We start from the raw sequence: 12,112 nt of genomic DNA, 5'->3' as shown, positions 1-12,112 counted from the left end.
CTAATACCACGTAGCATAGGCTCTGATACGACTGTAGAAACACGTGGTATGCTAAGCTAGAGCCAAATAAAAAAAATTCTACCACGCACCCAAGATCAAGTTGCTGGAAATAGATCATGAGATCGAGTTTACCACTAGACGCGCAGTAACCGCAGCAGAAAATAGAGTTGGAGATGCATGTAGACGATCTCCCGAGGCGTCTCCTCCTCGCGTCGTCGATCTCCCGCGAACAACAAAGACCTGTGAACGTTGATCTCCCGCGAACGGCACCTCGCGGTTCCCTCGAACAGTTCATCCAAGCACCACGGATGCGATGCCTGCAAGGTATCCACACGTACGGGGAGCAGCGTCGGGCGGTAGGCATCTAGGTTAGGTCGCGCGGGATGGGCGTGGGGAGTTGCGATGGAGGCTGTCCATGGTGGAAAAAGATCAACCTCAGTTGTGCGGCCACTCCCCTATATATAGACCTCCGAGATAGGCTCAATACTTGAGGCCCACTAGGAGTAAAACCATTTCCACTCGAATCCAATCCGAATGGCCTGCAGCCCCTTAAGTGTGCGACCCTATAGGTTTACGTACACATGGACACGACCAGAGTCGATAGTTGGTAGCAGCTCCTCGCTGAACGTGCCAACTCTCATGTGCGTGTAAAGTCGTTCGAAGAACCTCGACAATGTATCATCTGCAACATTCCTTTTGCCTCACGATATATGTTGTCAAGCTCAAGGTGAGTACTTGTCACCCTTGTGGTAGCTCGACCTCTCTTCTTGACACCGTGATATAGATTCCCGCACTGGGTTAACACTTAACCAAGTCGCATGGTCATGCTTTCCGAATCTGATCCCTCGAGAGGGTCCAGAAAATATCTCTTCAAATAGGAGGGGTAAATCCCATCTTGGTCGGCCATGTCTCGCGGCATATCTCACCACCCACCCAAAAGCTACATTTATATCTAGCCAGTTATGGAGTAGCGTTTGATAGACCTTAAGTGAGTCGATACTCATCCCGAGAACATGCGAGGACCTTAGGTCTAGGACATGGCATAAACATTGTACTTGACACTAACATATGACAACATCTCGCTGCGTCTCAGAGTTGGTATGTCCGACTGCGTGGTCTCCATCCCCGAGTCCATACTATCGGTTTAGCATCTCCATGCACATGAGTTGTGAAACGTAGTCATCAACTGATTTGTATACTAATCAAGGAAACCTTATGAACGACTCAAACATTTATTGATCAAACAAACTACCCTCCACACAGAAGGGCTTTATTTGGGGTATTGCAAAATAGGTGGAAGTAAAACAAGCACGAGCTGCTTTCATGCCTCAAAAGACGAAGCAAAGACTTATTGAAGAAGAAACCGGGCAGACAGCAGAGTGGTACGCCTAGACGAGCCCTAGATACTCCGCCGTGAGAGGCTTGAAGATGCGCTGCTGGTCCGACTCAAGCGCCGCCGCGAGGCGAGGCCATATGTAGGCGTTGACCAGCCAGGAGCCGTCGCCTCCCGGCCGAGCTCCGATCGACAGGTACCCCGAGCTGAGCCTCCCGTAGTCGCACATGGGCATTGCCAGCACGGCATGGCCGAAGCCGAAGTCGGTGTCGAGCGGGAACGACGCGAACACCGTCTGGTTCAAGGTGGGCGTACCGAGCCCGATGACGCCCTTCTCCATCAGCCTCTCTGTCTTGTGCTCCTCCACCCAGTCCACCAGCTCCTGGGTGTACTCATCGTAGTCGATAGACGTGATGGTCTCCCGCACCATGGCCGCCACCTCCGACAGCTCCTTCTCCTGTATCTCCTCAACGGCTGCCTCCCCGAGAGCGTAGGCCGTAACGTTGCCGAAGTAGTTGCCCATCGCCCGGACGAGCTCCGGCGCCTTCACCCGCCGCCGCGCGTCCACCATCCACCCCATGCAGCAGCGCTCCTCCGGCACGCGGGACGCGGCCACCACGCGGGCGAGGGCCTTCCACAGGTACGCGGACACCGCCTGGACGCGCGACGGGCGCTGGAGCTTGCTGCTTGCCGCCTCCCGCAGGGCGGCGATGTCGCTCGCCTCGATGTAGTAGAGGCGCTCGACGAAGCTGTCGTGCGCCGTCAGCACGTTCACCAGCCGGTCATGGTCGTACGTCGCGAACATGTCCCTGATCGAGGCTCCGTACGACGGCGGCCTGCGAGGGCTGAACACCGAGCGGTCATGGTTGGGCGGTCCGTCGACGATGCGCCCAGTTCGGGCGAGCTCGGACCACCTCCTGACGAACATGGTGAAGGCTTGGCCGTCACACACAAGGTTGTTGGTCGCCCACACGACGGAGAAGCCGCCACAGGTGAAGGAGAGCAGCTGAACCGAGAGCGTGACGTCCTCGGCGTACGGAAGCATTATCTTCTTCAACGACTGCTCCGCCAGGCCGTAGTCCAGGCTGGCCATGGCGACACCGGCCTCGCCGACCACCAGCTCTGCGCCTTGGTTGTCGCAGAGCAGCTCGGGGAGGCCGGAGCTTGGGTTGGTGCGGATGCGCCCGGCGAAATGGTAGAAGTCGTTGAGCAACGACGGGAGGATGGAGTCGAAGGTGGCTACAACCGCCGGGAAGTCGCCGGCGTTTGGGAGCTTGGGGTAGAGGCATACTATCGAGGCCTGCTCGTTGCCAGGGTAGAGGTCGAGGTTCGAGAAGGCGGCTACGTGCGGCTTGGTAGATGGGTCGGAGGCCTTGACAAGGCGGCGACTCAGGACACGGATGCTCAGGTCGCCGGAGCCAATAGCATTAGCAGTTACCATATTCGACCAAGAGAGCTAGCTAGCTGTTAATTAAGGGTCTTCTCGGTCGGTTTGTTTCCGTATATGGCACTGGCATGCATGCACGACAATATATAGGCGGAGGAATGGGTGTAGTTCAAACTTGTTATCCCAGTTTTTTTTTATAATTGATTAGCATATATAGACTATAAATGCTGACAACCTTGCAGTTATGGTTCCCATATTAATGGGTGTACATATGTGGCACCCTCCATGGCCACGGGGAAAACTATGAGATGTGCATGGCTCAAATAGTTAGATTCGTTGTGGTGGAATCAAGGTTTTGGATTCTGAATGGAACATTTTTCTCGAGGGGGGCGGTAAACTCGGTTACCACGGTAACCACGAAATACCGAAAAAATTTCGAGCAACATTTGAATTCAAATTTATGGAGACCGGAATACACAAGTATGGAACACCAAATGTACTCTGCTCTAGTACTAGCGCAGCGTTAACAAATCTGCTCCACGGCCACGGGGAGGTCGCAAGTTGGACCCTCGCACGGACATTTTTTTTATAGAAATTACAGCATACAGTGTGGCGTGCATTCTTTCAAAAATCAAAAAGGAAAAAGTTCACCCGGCTGTCCTCGAAAACATGACGCGCTGCTGCTGGACGAGGATCCTTACCACTAGGGAAACATTTGGGGCCGGGGCACCGGCGAAAACATTGGGCCGGTCTCCCTCTTCCTCGCGCAGCTCGCAGCTCCCCCACATCTCGCGCAGCTTGCCGGGGCGCGCGCCGCCTTCTTCTTCTTCTGCCCCCTCCTCCCCACCCCTTCCCCATCCCCCCTCTTCCCGAGCTGCGACTGGGCCACCACGACCTCCATCGCCGGCGGCCAGGCTCCCCTCGCCGACTGCCATGGCTGCCTGCCGCCATGGCCAGATCCATCCCCTACCTCAAGCCTTCACGCGGGCGCATCCCCTCCCCCCTTCCCCCTCCCCCGGGCTGCGACTGGGCGACCACGACCTCCATCGCCAACGGCCAGGCGCTCCCTGCCGGCCGCCATGGCTAGATGCAGCCCGCGTATACTAGTGTTGCAACCGTTACCTAGAACAGCTTCAACAGCTGTTGAAAAGAGCTTCAACCATAGACAGAAAAGCTTCAATGGAACTGCACAATAAGGGGAAGCTGCAACCGCAGTTGTTTTTTGTTACTACTCACGAAGTTTTTTGCTACATCCATCAGGCGGAGCTGCGACCTCGCGACGATCACAATGACGATTTTTGTTGCAACCGTAGTAGAATTTTGCTACTACCGCTAAAGTTTTTGCTACATCCATGTAAGACGGAGTTGCGACCTCGCGAAAGACGGCGACGGTGTTTGATTTTTGCTGCAACCGTAGTAGATTTTTGCTCTACCGGTGAAGTTTTTTGCTACATCCATTTTAAAACGGTGTCGCGACCTCGCGAAAGACGGCGACGGTGTTTGATTTTTGCTGCAACCGTAGTTTTTTTGCTACTACGGGTGAAGTTTTTTGCTACATCCATTTAAAACGGTGTTGATTGACTGACGGCCGCCGTCGACATAATTTCCTGCAGCGAGCATCAATGGCGAGGGGCGGCGGCCGAGCCACAACCATCGCCGTCAAGAGCTGCAACGCAGGGGGATTTGTTGCATGGGAACTGGCGACAAAGGACAGCCGGCGAGGGCGGGGACTGGCGACAAGGACGGGCGGCGAGGGTGGGGACGGGCGGCGAGGACGGGCGGCGAGGGCGGGGTCCGGCGGCGACGAGGAAGACCGGCGAGGATGGGGACCGGCGACCACCGGAGGGGACAGGAGGCGCGGCGCCGCGCTCCCCCGAGGAAGAAGAGAGCTGGGGCGATTCATTTTTTTTTTCTCAGATCCAGCGGCTGCGTGGCTCAAATCGAACTGCCCTGGCTGGACCGGCCGAAACTTTCGGCCGGCGCGCCGGCGCCTATAAGTGCCCTTACCACTAGGACAAGAGTAAACTTGCATCTGTGTTAGAGATATACCTCATTTAACTAGACGTTAGGAGTTTAAATTCAAAATATTCAGAAACTTCGAATTTGTTTGCTCGAGATACCTAATTATCGTGGGGCAGCGGGAAATGCGGTTACCGGGCGGTATCCGAATTTACCGCCCGGTACCCAAAACCATGGGTGGAACCAGCCCCATCAGGGTTCAAGTTCTAAACTTGGTAATGTTGCTGACATTTTTTTGATTTATTTCAGGCTTTTTGCGATGTTTGTTCATTGGGATGAGACATTTCCTTCAACTATGAAGACGTCTATGGTGTTCGTCAATCTCAAAATGATGTGCCGGTTCAGTATCTCAAAATTAAGAGTCTTCTCAGTCGATTGTTACCGTATATGCCACCGGCATGCATGCACGACAATATATAGGCGGAGGAATGGGTGTAGTTCAAACTTGTTATCCCAGTTTTTTTATTATAATTGATTAGCATATATAGCCTATAAATGCTGACAAGCTTACAGGTATGGGTTCCCATATTAATGGGTGTACATATGTGGCACCCTCCATGGCCACAGGGAAAACTATGAGATGTGCATGGCTCAAATAGTTAGATTCCTTGTGGTGAAACCATCCCTATCAGGGTTGAAGTTCTAAACTTGGTAATGGTGCTGGCATTTTTTTGGATTTATTTCAGACTTTTGCGATGTTTGTTTATTGGGAGGAGATGCTTCCGCCAACTATGAAAACGTCTGTGGTGTTCGCCAATCTCAAAATGATGTGCCGGTTCAGTATCTCGAAAATGCTCATAGAGATCGTGTGAGTAAATAGCATAAAACTACTACAATTCAGGTTAGGGTTACAAAACACTACCAAATTTTTTTCCGCTGATAACTACCAAGTCGGGGTGTCGGATGTTTCAAAAAACCCAAATCTCTAAGTACTTCTCAGTTGATCACGGTCATGACAGGTTGGGCCCGCACCTAAACAAAACCGTCAGTTTGACCTTAGTTTGGCCATTAACTTACATGTTGGGCCCACATGTGAGTCTCGTCTTGCTCTTCTCTTTCTTCTTCCTCTCTGTCTCTTCTCTTCTCTCTTCTGGTGTCTCCCGAGCAGGCCCTCTCCCCTCCCAAGCCAGCGACCCTCCCCTCCCCTCCCAAGCCGACGACTGTTCCCTCCCCTCCCAAACTGGCGGCAGGGCCGGTCCTGAGATTCCAGGGGCCCGGGGCAAATATACAATCGGAGGCCCTTTATATATCCAAAATTATAATCATTATGTGCATGTCTAGATAAATTTTAAACATGAATTGTTGTTAATTTTTTATCATGGCGTGCAAAACCAGCTGGTCGACCTAGTTACGGGTTCTAATTATACATTATTATAATAATTATTTCTCACTTTTGCTAAGATTTTGATAGGGAAGTTTCATGCATTGTATATTTCATAGTTTGGCAAACAAAAAGTAATTTGAACTGCTCTTGGTGGCATGCAGGTAGAATAGCTTCATAGTTTGCAACACTAAAAGTTAAATTTTTTAGGTACTAAAAATTAATTTTGCCACCTAATCATATTGAATTGACCATGAATCCTCCAATTAATTTCAGCTTGCCTATTATCATTATCCCATGGATTCTACACATACTCTCCCCTCATCTTTCATCGATCTCCAACACGACCAGATTAATTTTTTTTGAGGGTTACGACCAGATTAATTAATCGGAAGGATTGCATTAAAAAATTAGTCAGAAGGACAACTACGTCCTACTCCTCTCCGCGAAGTCACTAGATCTAACAATTCTGCCACCAACTAGGCACATATCAATCTAGCTAGCTCCGTTGGATGATGCATCAGGAAGATGCTAACCTGATCTCTGTAGTTTAAAACTGCCTGCCAGGGCCGGTGGTGGTGTTACTCCTGTCCAGGGCGATGAACAGGAAATTACTCGATCCGCCATTGGACGAAAAACCATCGGGGAGGCCTCCGCGGGAGGAGGCTGTGTCGGCGGCGGGGTATCCCTCGGGCTTGTGGGATATGTCGCTAGGTTGATCGCTCATGTCGTCATGCGCGGACCTACGGGAGGGAAACACAAGTTCCACAATTTTAGCTAATCGCTGATTTACTTGCCGACACCTAATGTTCGCGGTACACTACATGTACAGGTCTGTTGCATCAAAATTAGCCCGGAATCATTTTTTCTCATCGGCTGGATACAAAGAGCACACGAACGTGGGGCCCCCTCAATTTTGGGGGCCTGGGGCGGCCGCCCCCTACCCCCCCCCCCCCCACCCCCCCCCATCTGGGCCAGGCCTGGTTGGCAGCGACCCTCCCTCTCCTTCCCACCCTCCCCATGGTCGTGGTAGGTGCTAGCCATAGCTCCTGGTGGTGACGGTGGCTTTGAGGAGGCATAGCGGATGGCGACCTCGTCCGCGGCAATGGGAGGTGCGCACTCCAGCAGCGGCGCAGGCCGTCCACGTCTAGCTTGAGGAGCTCGCGGCAGGGGATGGCGGCGGCCACATGTGAGGCATGGCATGGCGGCGGCCGCAAGCGAGGCATGACGTGGCGGCATGTGAGTCACGATGTGGCGACAGGCGAGGCACGGCGTGGATCCGGCCGTTGCGGGCGCGGCTTGCCGGCCGGTGCAGGCAGCGTCGTGGTTCGGGCAGAGCACTCGGGATCAAGCAGGCTGCCGCGGGCGCGGCTCCTCTGGAGACCTGATTGCTTTTTGCAAAGACTTTTAGGGAGCTTATAGAAAACTCACATGGACCCGATTGCTTTTTAGAAAACTTACAGGGACCCGATTGCTTTAAAAAAACTTACATGTGGGTCCCTTTGATTCATAGGATTGCCTAGTGCTTTTTGGTAAGCCGGGTGTAATTTCTCGCATACTCGTCTTAGACAATTATAAGTGCCTCTTTGACTCATAGGATTGCAAAAACACATGAATAGGAAAAACGTAGGATTGGAATGACATGTCCATTGGATTCCTATGGGATTTGAGTTTGTTTGATTGTGTCATGGAAAAAACAAAAGATTTCTTCCAAGAGGTTGCAGTGGTTGTTAGAATTCCTGTAAAATGTAGTACAAATGAATCCTTAAAAAAATATCCTACGAGATTCAATCCTACGAATCAAACGACCAATGTAGGAAAATTCCTCAGGATTCTAATCCTTCAAAGATCCTATCAAAATCCTTTGAATCAAAGAGACCGTAAGCCGAGTACCATCTTGAAAACACACGGCGCATGGCCTACAGAAAGAACACGATATATTATGTAGAAAAACCATGGCATACACGTGTGGCTCACGCAAGCAACTGCAGTGTTTCTATTGCCACGTGCTTGACGGATCCATGACGACGTCTTGGTATTGGCCGAGTGTCCTCTAACGCCTTACTCGGCTTATATATTGCCCTTTGGTTTTGAAATACCTAAATGTAGCCTATGTAGTTGATAAAACACACGCGGCTTAGCCCACTGCCTTTTCATCTTCATCCCGCCGAGCAGTCGGCTTGCTCGGCTGTAAACCAACCTTAACGCCGAGCGGTCTGCAGAAAAACGAATAAACGAGTATTTTTCGTAAATATGGGATATGTGCACTTTGAGGATAAGCTTCTGCCGCAGAATATTGGTAAAACAATGTGATTTTTTGGAATATGCATAAAACACTAATGGCCCACCAACTCATAATATAGCCAAATCTCAGTGGTGTGTGCGAGGACGGGGCGTCGACCCGTCGGCTCGGTAGCTGGGGTAGCTGCCAGCCCACGCGAGTTCGAGCTTCGGCTTGGACATGTGGTGCTCGCGGAGTTTCTCCTATAAAAAAATGCCAACGAGGGTTATCCCTTGTATTGGTCTCATTTTTTTCCTAGTGGTGTGTGCAAAGTGGGACCGCGCTGGTAAATTTTTATCAGTACCGGGCAATTCTTTTCACATGCCAATTTTACTTTGCCACCTATCAGTGGTGGGTGCCAATATGGGCCCACTGTTGTACTTCACCGTAGGGACCAACTTACCCGTGTAGAGGCCAATTTGATCCCGCTGGTATATGAATAGCAGTGATGTGACCAATTGGGAGCTTGCAACTAGCAATGATGCCCAATAGCTGAGGTCGAAGATGACTATATAGTAGATCTAGTTCATTGAGCCCTCCAACCCATTCCTAGTTTTAGATCTATGGAGAGGAGAAAGTTGGACGGCTAGTGGGGGATAGGAGATGTCGCGAGGTGGCAGCGAGGCGGCTGTGGTCGGAATTAGGAGGCCGATGGGGGCAGTGGGGAGGTGAAGGGGGTATGGCGGCGGCGAGCCCTAGGTTATAGCTAAGCAGGCGGCCACGCGTGTGATCTATCTTTTATTGGCTGACGGAAACCAAGGGCTGGCTTTGCCGAGTGTTTTTCCTCAGGTGCTTGGCAAACCTGTGACTTTCAAAGTAAATCCTCTCTAACTTTCAAAGTAAATGTATATATAAGGTGTGCTATTTTTCAAAAAGTAACGCTTCCTAACTTTATTGTTGGATGAAGAAAAAAACCAAAGTACATAGCACCACACAACACAACACAAGGATTTTATTGTTGGAAGAAGAGCAAAACACCAAAGGAATTTTATTGTTGGCTAAAAGAACACACAGAATAGCGTGTGTGCTGTCTAGCAGGCTGTGAGGCCAAGGTAGTCCGCCGTGAGAGGCTTGAAGATGTGCTGCTCATCGGCCTCGAGAGCGGCGGCGAGACGCGGCCATATGTAGGCACTGACGAGCCAGGAGCCGTCGCCTGCCGGCCGCGCGCTGATGGACAGGTAGGCTGAGCAGAGGTTGGCGAAGTCGGAGATGGGCATGGCGAGAGCAGCTTGGCCGAAGCCGAAGTCGGTGTCGAGCGGGAATGAGTCGAACACGGACTGGCTTAGGGTCGGGCTGCCCAGCCCGACGACGGCCGTCTCCATCAGCCCTTGTCCCTTGTGCACCTCCACGAAGTCCACCAGATCCTGGATGTACTCGTCGTAGTTGACGGAGGCGACCGGCTCCCGCGCCATGGCCGCCACCTCCGCGAGCGACTTGCGCTGGATCTCCTCCAGCTTCGCGTCCCCGTAGGCATAGGTCGTGACGTTGCCGAAGTAGTTGCGCATCGCAGAGGCGAGGTGAGGCGACGTGAGACGACGGCGCGCGCTCACCCACCACCCCATGCGGCAGCGCTCCTCGGGCACGCGGGAAGCGGCAACCACGCCGGCGAGGACCTTCCACAGGTACGCGGACACGGCCTGGACGCGTGACGAGCGCTGCAGCTTGGTGCTCGCCATCTCGCGCAGCCTGGCGATGTCGGCCGTGTCGATGTAGTAGAGGCGGTCGACGAAGCTGTCGTGGGCCGTCAGGACGTTTACCAGCCGGCGCGGGTCGAACGTCGTTAGGTCGGTGGCGAGCGAGGCTCTGTATGACGGCGGGTTGCGAGGGCGGAACACCGAGCGGTCGTGGCTTAGCTTTCCGTCCCCGCCGTCGGCGACGATTTTGCCCGTTCGTGCGAGCTCAGACCACATCCGCAGGAACCTGATGTTGTCATGGCCGTCGCCGACGAGGTGGTTGGTTGCCCACAGCACGGAGAAGCTGCCGCAGGCGAAGGATAGCAGCTGCACCGAGAAGGTGACGTCCTCCGCGTACGGGAGCATCAGCTTCTTCAGGGACTTGTCCGCCAGGCCGTAGTCCAGGCTCCCCAGAGCGACGCCGACCTCTCCCACGATCAGCTCTGCACCCTGGTTCTGGCAGAGCAGCTCGGGGAGGCCTGAGCTTGGGTTGGTGCCGATGCGGCCGGCGAAAGGGTAGAACTCGTTGAGTAAAGCCGGCAGCAAGGACTCGAAGGTGGCCACCACGCCGGCGAAATCCCTGCCCGCCGGAGGCTTGGGATAGAGGCATAGTATGGCGACTTGTACGTTGCCGACGTACAGGTCGAGGTTGGAGAGGGGCACCACCTGCGGTTGGATGGAGGGGTCGGATGCCTTCACCAGCCGGCGACTCACCACACGAATGCCCACCTCGCCAAACCCATCTACAGCCATATTCAACCTATATCGATGTTGAACCTAGCTACCCGCCGCTCGTTGTGGAACTGCTAGCGCCCGCACGCCCTATATATATCTCAATATAGTATTTCTTTTTTTTAGGCGATCGTGTCTTTCTTTTCGTACGTGCACTAAGTAGTTATCAATATACTCCCACCTTCAAAATAAAAGATAAAGTAGCTATCTACTCTCTTTTTTTCTCTGCGAGGGACTCCCTCCCATTTTATAAGAGCGTTTTTGACATTGCTAGCGTCAACAAACACACACGCTCTTATATTATGGGACGAAGGAAGGACCTATCTACTCTCCGACTACTAATCCTCATCGAAAGAATAAAATAAAAATCAGCCGATGGATGCACTCAGACTCCGCAAGACACACAGCGGACAGCCCGCTGCGCCGGGCATGGCTGCATAGGGGTGCAAGCGCAAAGCCCCGACGGTGCCTTCTCAAGCTGCTCCGGATGGCGTCCCCGGCCATCGAATACAAGACGCGGCCCACATGCCACGAAAGGCATCAGGGCCCAAGGACCACCATCTCCTCCATCGCGGCGGTCCTCCACCACTCGCTCACCACGACGGAGACCGGCTACGCCGCCGCAAAAACACAAAACCATAAGCCATGCTTCCTTTCGAGCCGAAGATTGACCGCCTTTGGTTTCTTTTTCCGGTTCACTCAAGAAGCGGGAACCCAATGCCACATGGACAACGTCCACATGCTCGCGGGGCCATTCGCTTGCTTCACGAGGGCGACGTTGGGATGTGCACCGGAGCCCGGAGGTCGACCGGCAACAATAGTGGTAGTTTGCAGTTTCATGCCCCATATATATATACATATATATATGTGTGTGCTTATATATATATATATATATATATATATATATATATATATATATATATATATATGTGTGTGTGTGTGTGTGTGTGTGTGTGTGTGTGTGTGTATATGTATATGTGTGTATATATATATATATATCAAAATACGGGTATGCAATACCTACTACCAAAATTATGTGCATTCTCAGGGTGCGTATATATCCAATGAAATCTTGCGTCATACGTACCCATTGCTAATTTGATCTGTTATACAAAGACATAATACATGCTATATAAAAAAGTAATAAATGTCGACTTACTACCCTGCCTTTTTATCACGCGACATGCATGCATAGGATGGTCCACGAATTAAAGCCTGCCAAATTAACTAGCAATTGATGCATTTCTATTGGTTTCCAAATCAATCGTTGAACACGATCCAACGATGAAGAGGCAAGGTGCCCAGGCACCTAGGTGTCCCAAACTGACGTCCTATATATATATATATATAGACACACACATAATTG

At 52.1% G+C, this 12,112-nt stretch overlaps 2 protein-coding genes across 2 annotated transcripts; both read right to left on the bottom strand.

The window, feature by feature from the left end:
* Positions 1-1,190: 1,190 nt before the first annotated feature.
* Positions 1,191-2,850, bottom strand: LOC109745981 (coniferyl alcohol acyltransferase-like). Its single transcript, XM_020305097.4, has one exon. The coding sequence runs from the start codon at positions 2,772-2,774 to the stop codon at positions 1,389-1,391; it is 1,386 nt and encodes a 461-aa protein (XP_020160686.1). The 5' UTR covers positions 2,775-2,850; the 3' UTR covers positions 1,191-1,388.
* A 6,355-nt stretch (positions 2,851-9,205) lies between these two features.
* LOC109745982 (coniferyl alcohol acyltransferase) lies at positions 9,206-10,821 on the bottom strand. Its single transcript, XM_020305098.4, has one exon. It carries the CDS (start codon positions 10,765-10,767, stop codon positions 9,373-9,375), a length of 1,395 nt encoding a protein of 464 aa, XP_020160687.1. The 5' UTR covers positions 10,768-10,821; the 3' UTR covers positions 9,206-9,372.
* Positions 10,822-12,112: the final 1,291 nt, after the last annotated feature.

The sequence above is a fragment of the Aegilops tauschii genome, chromosome 1, assembly GCF_002575655.3.
Source record: "Aegilops tauschii subsp. strangulata cultivar AL8/78 chromosome 1, Aet v6.0, whole genome shotgun sequence".
NCBI classification, from domain to species: domain Eukaryota; kingdom Viridiplantae; phylum Streptophyta; class Magnoliopsida; order Poales; family Poaceae; genus Aegilops; species Aegilops tauschii.
Note: the sequence above shows the minus strand (reverse complement) of the source record. Positions and strands in the feature narration are given on the sequence as shown.

Bases quoted from the DNA above. Each gene is read 5' to 3' on its own strand.
- LOC109745982 (XM_020305098.4), bottom strand. From the start codon at position 10,767: ATGGCTGTAGATGGGTTTGGCGAGGTGGGCATTCGTGTGGTGAGTCGC.
- LOC109745981 (XM_020305097.4), bottom strand. From the start codon at position 2,774: ATGGTAACTGCTAATGCTATTGGCTCCGGCGACCTGAGCATCCGTGTC.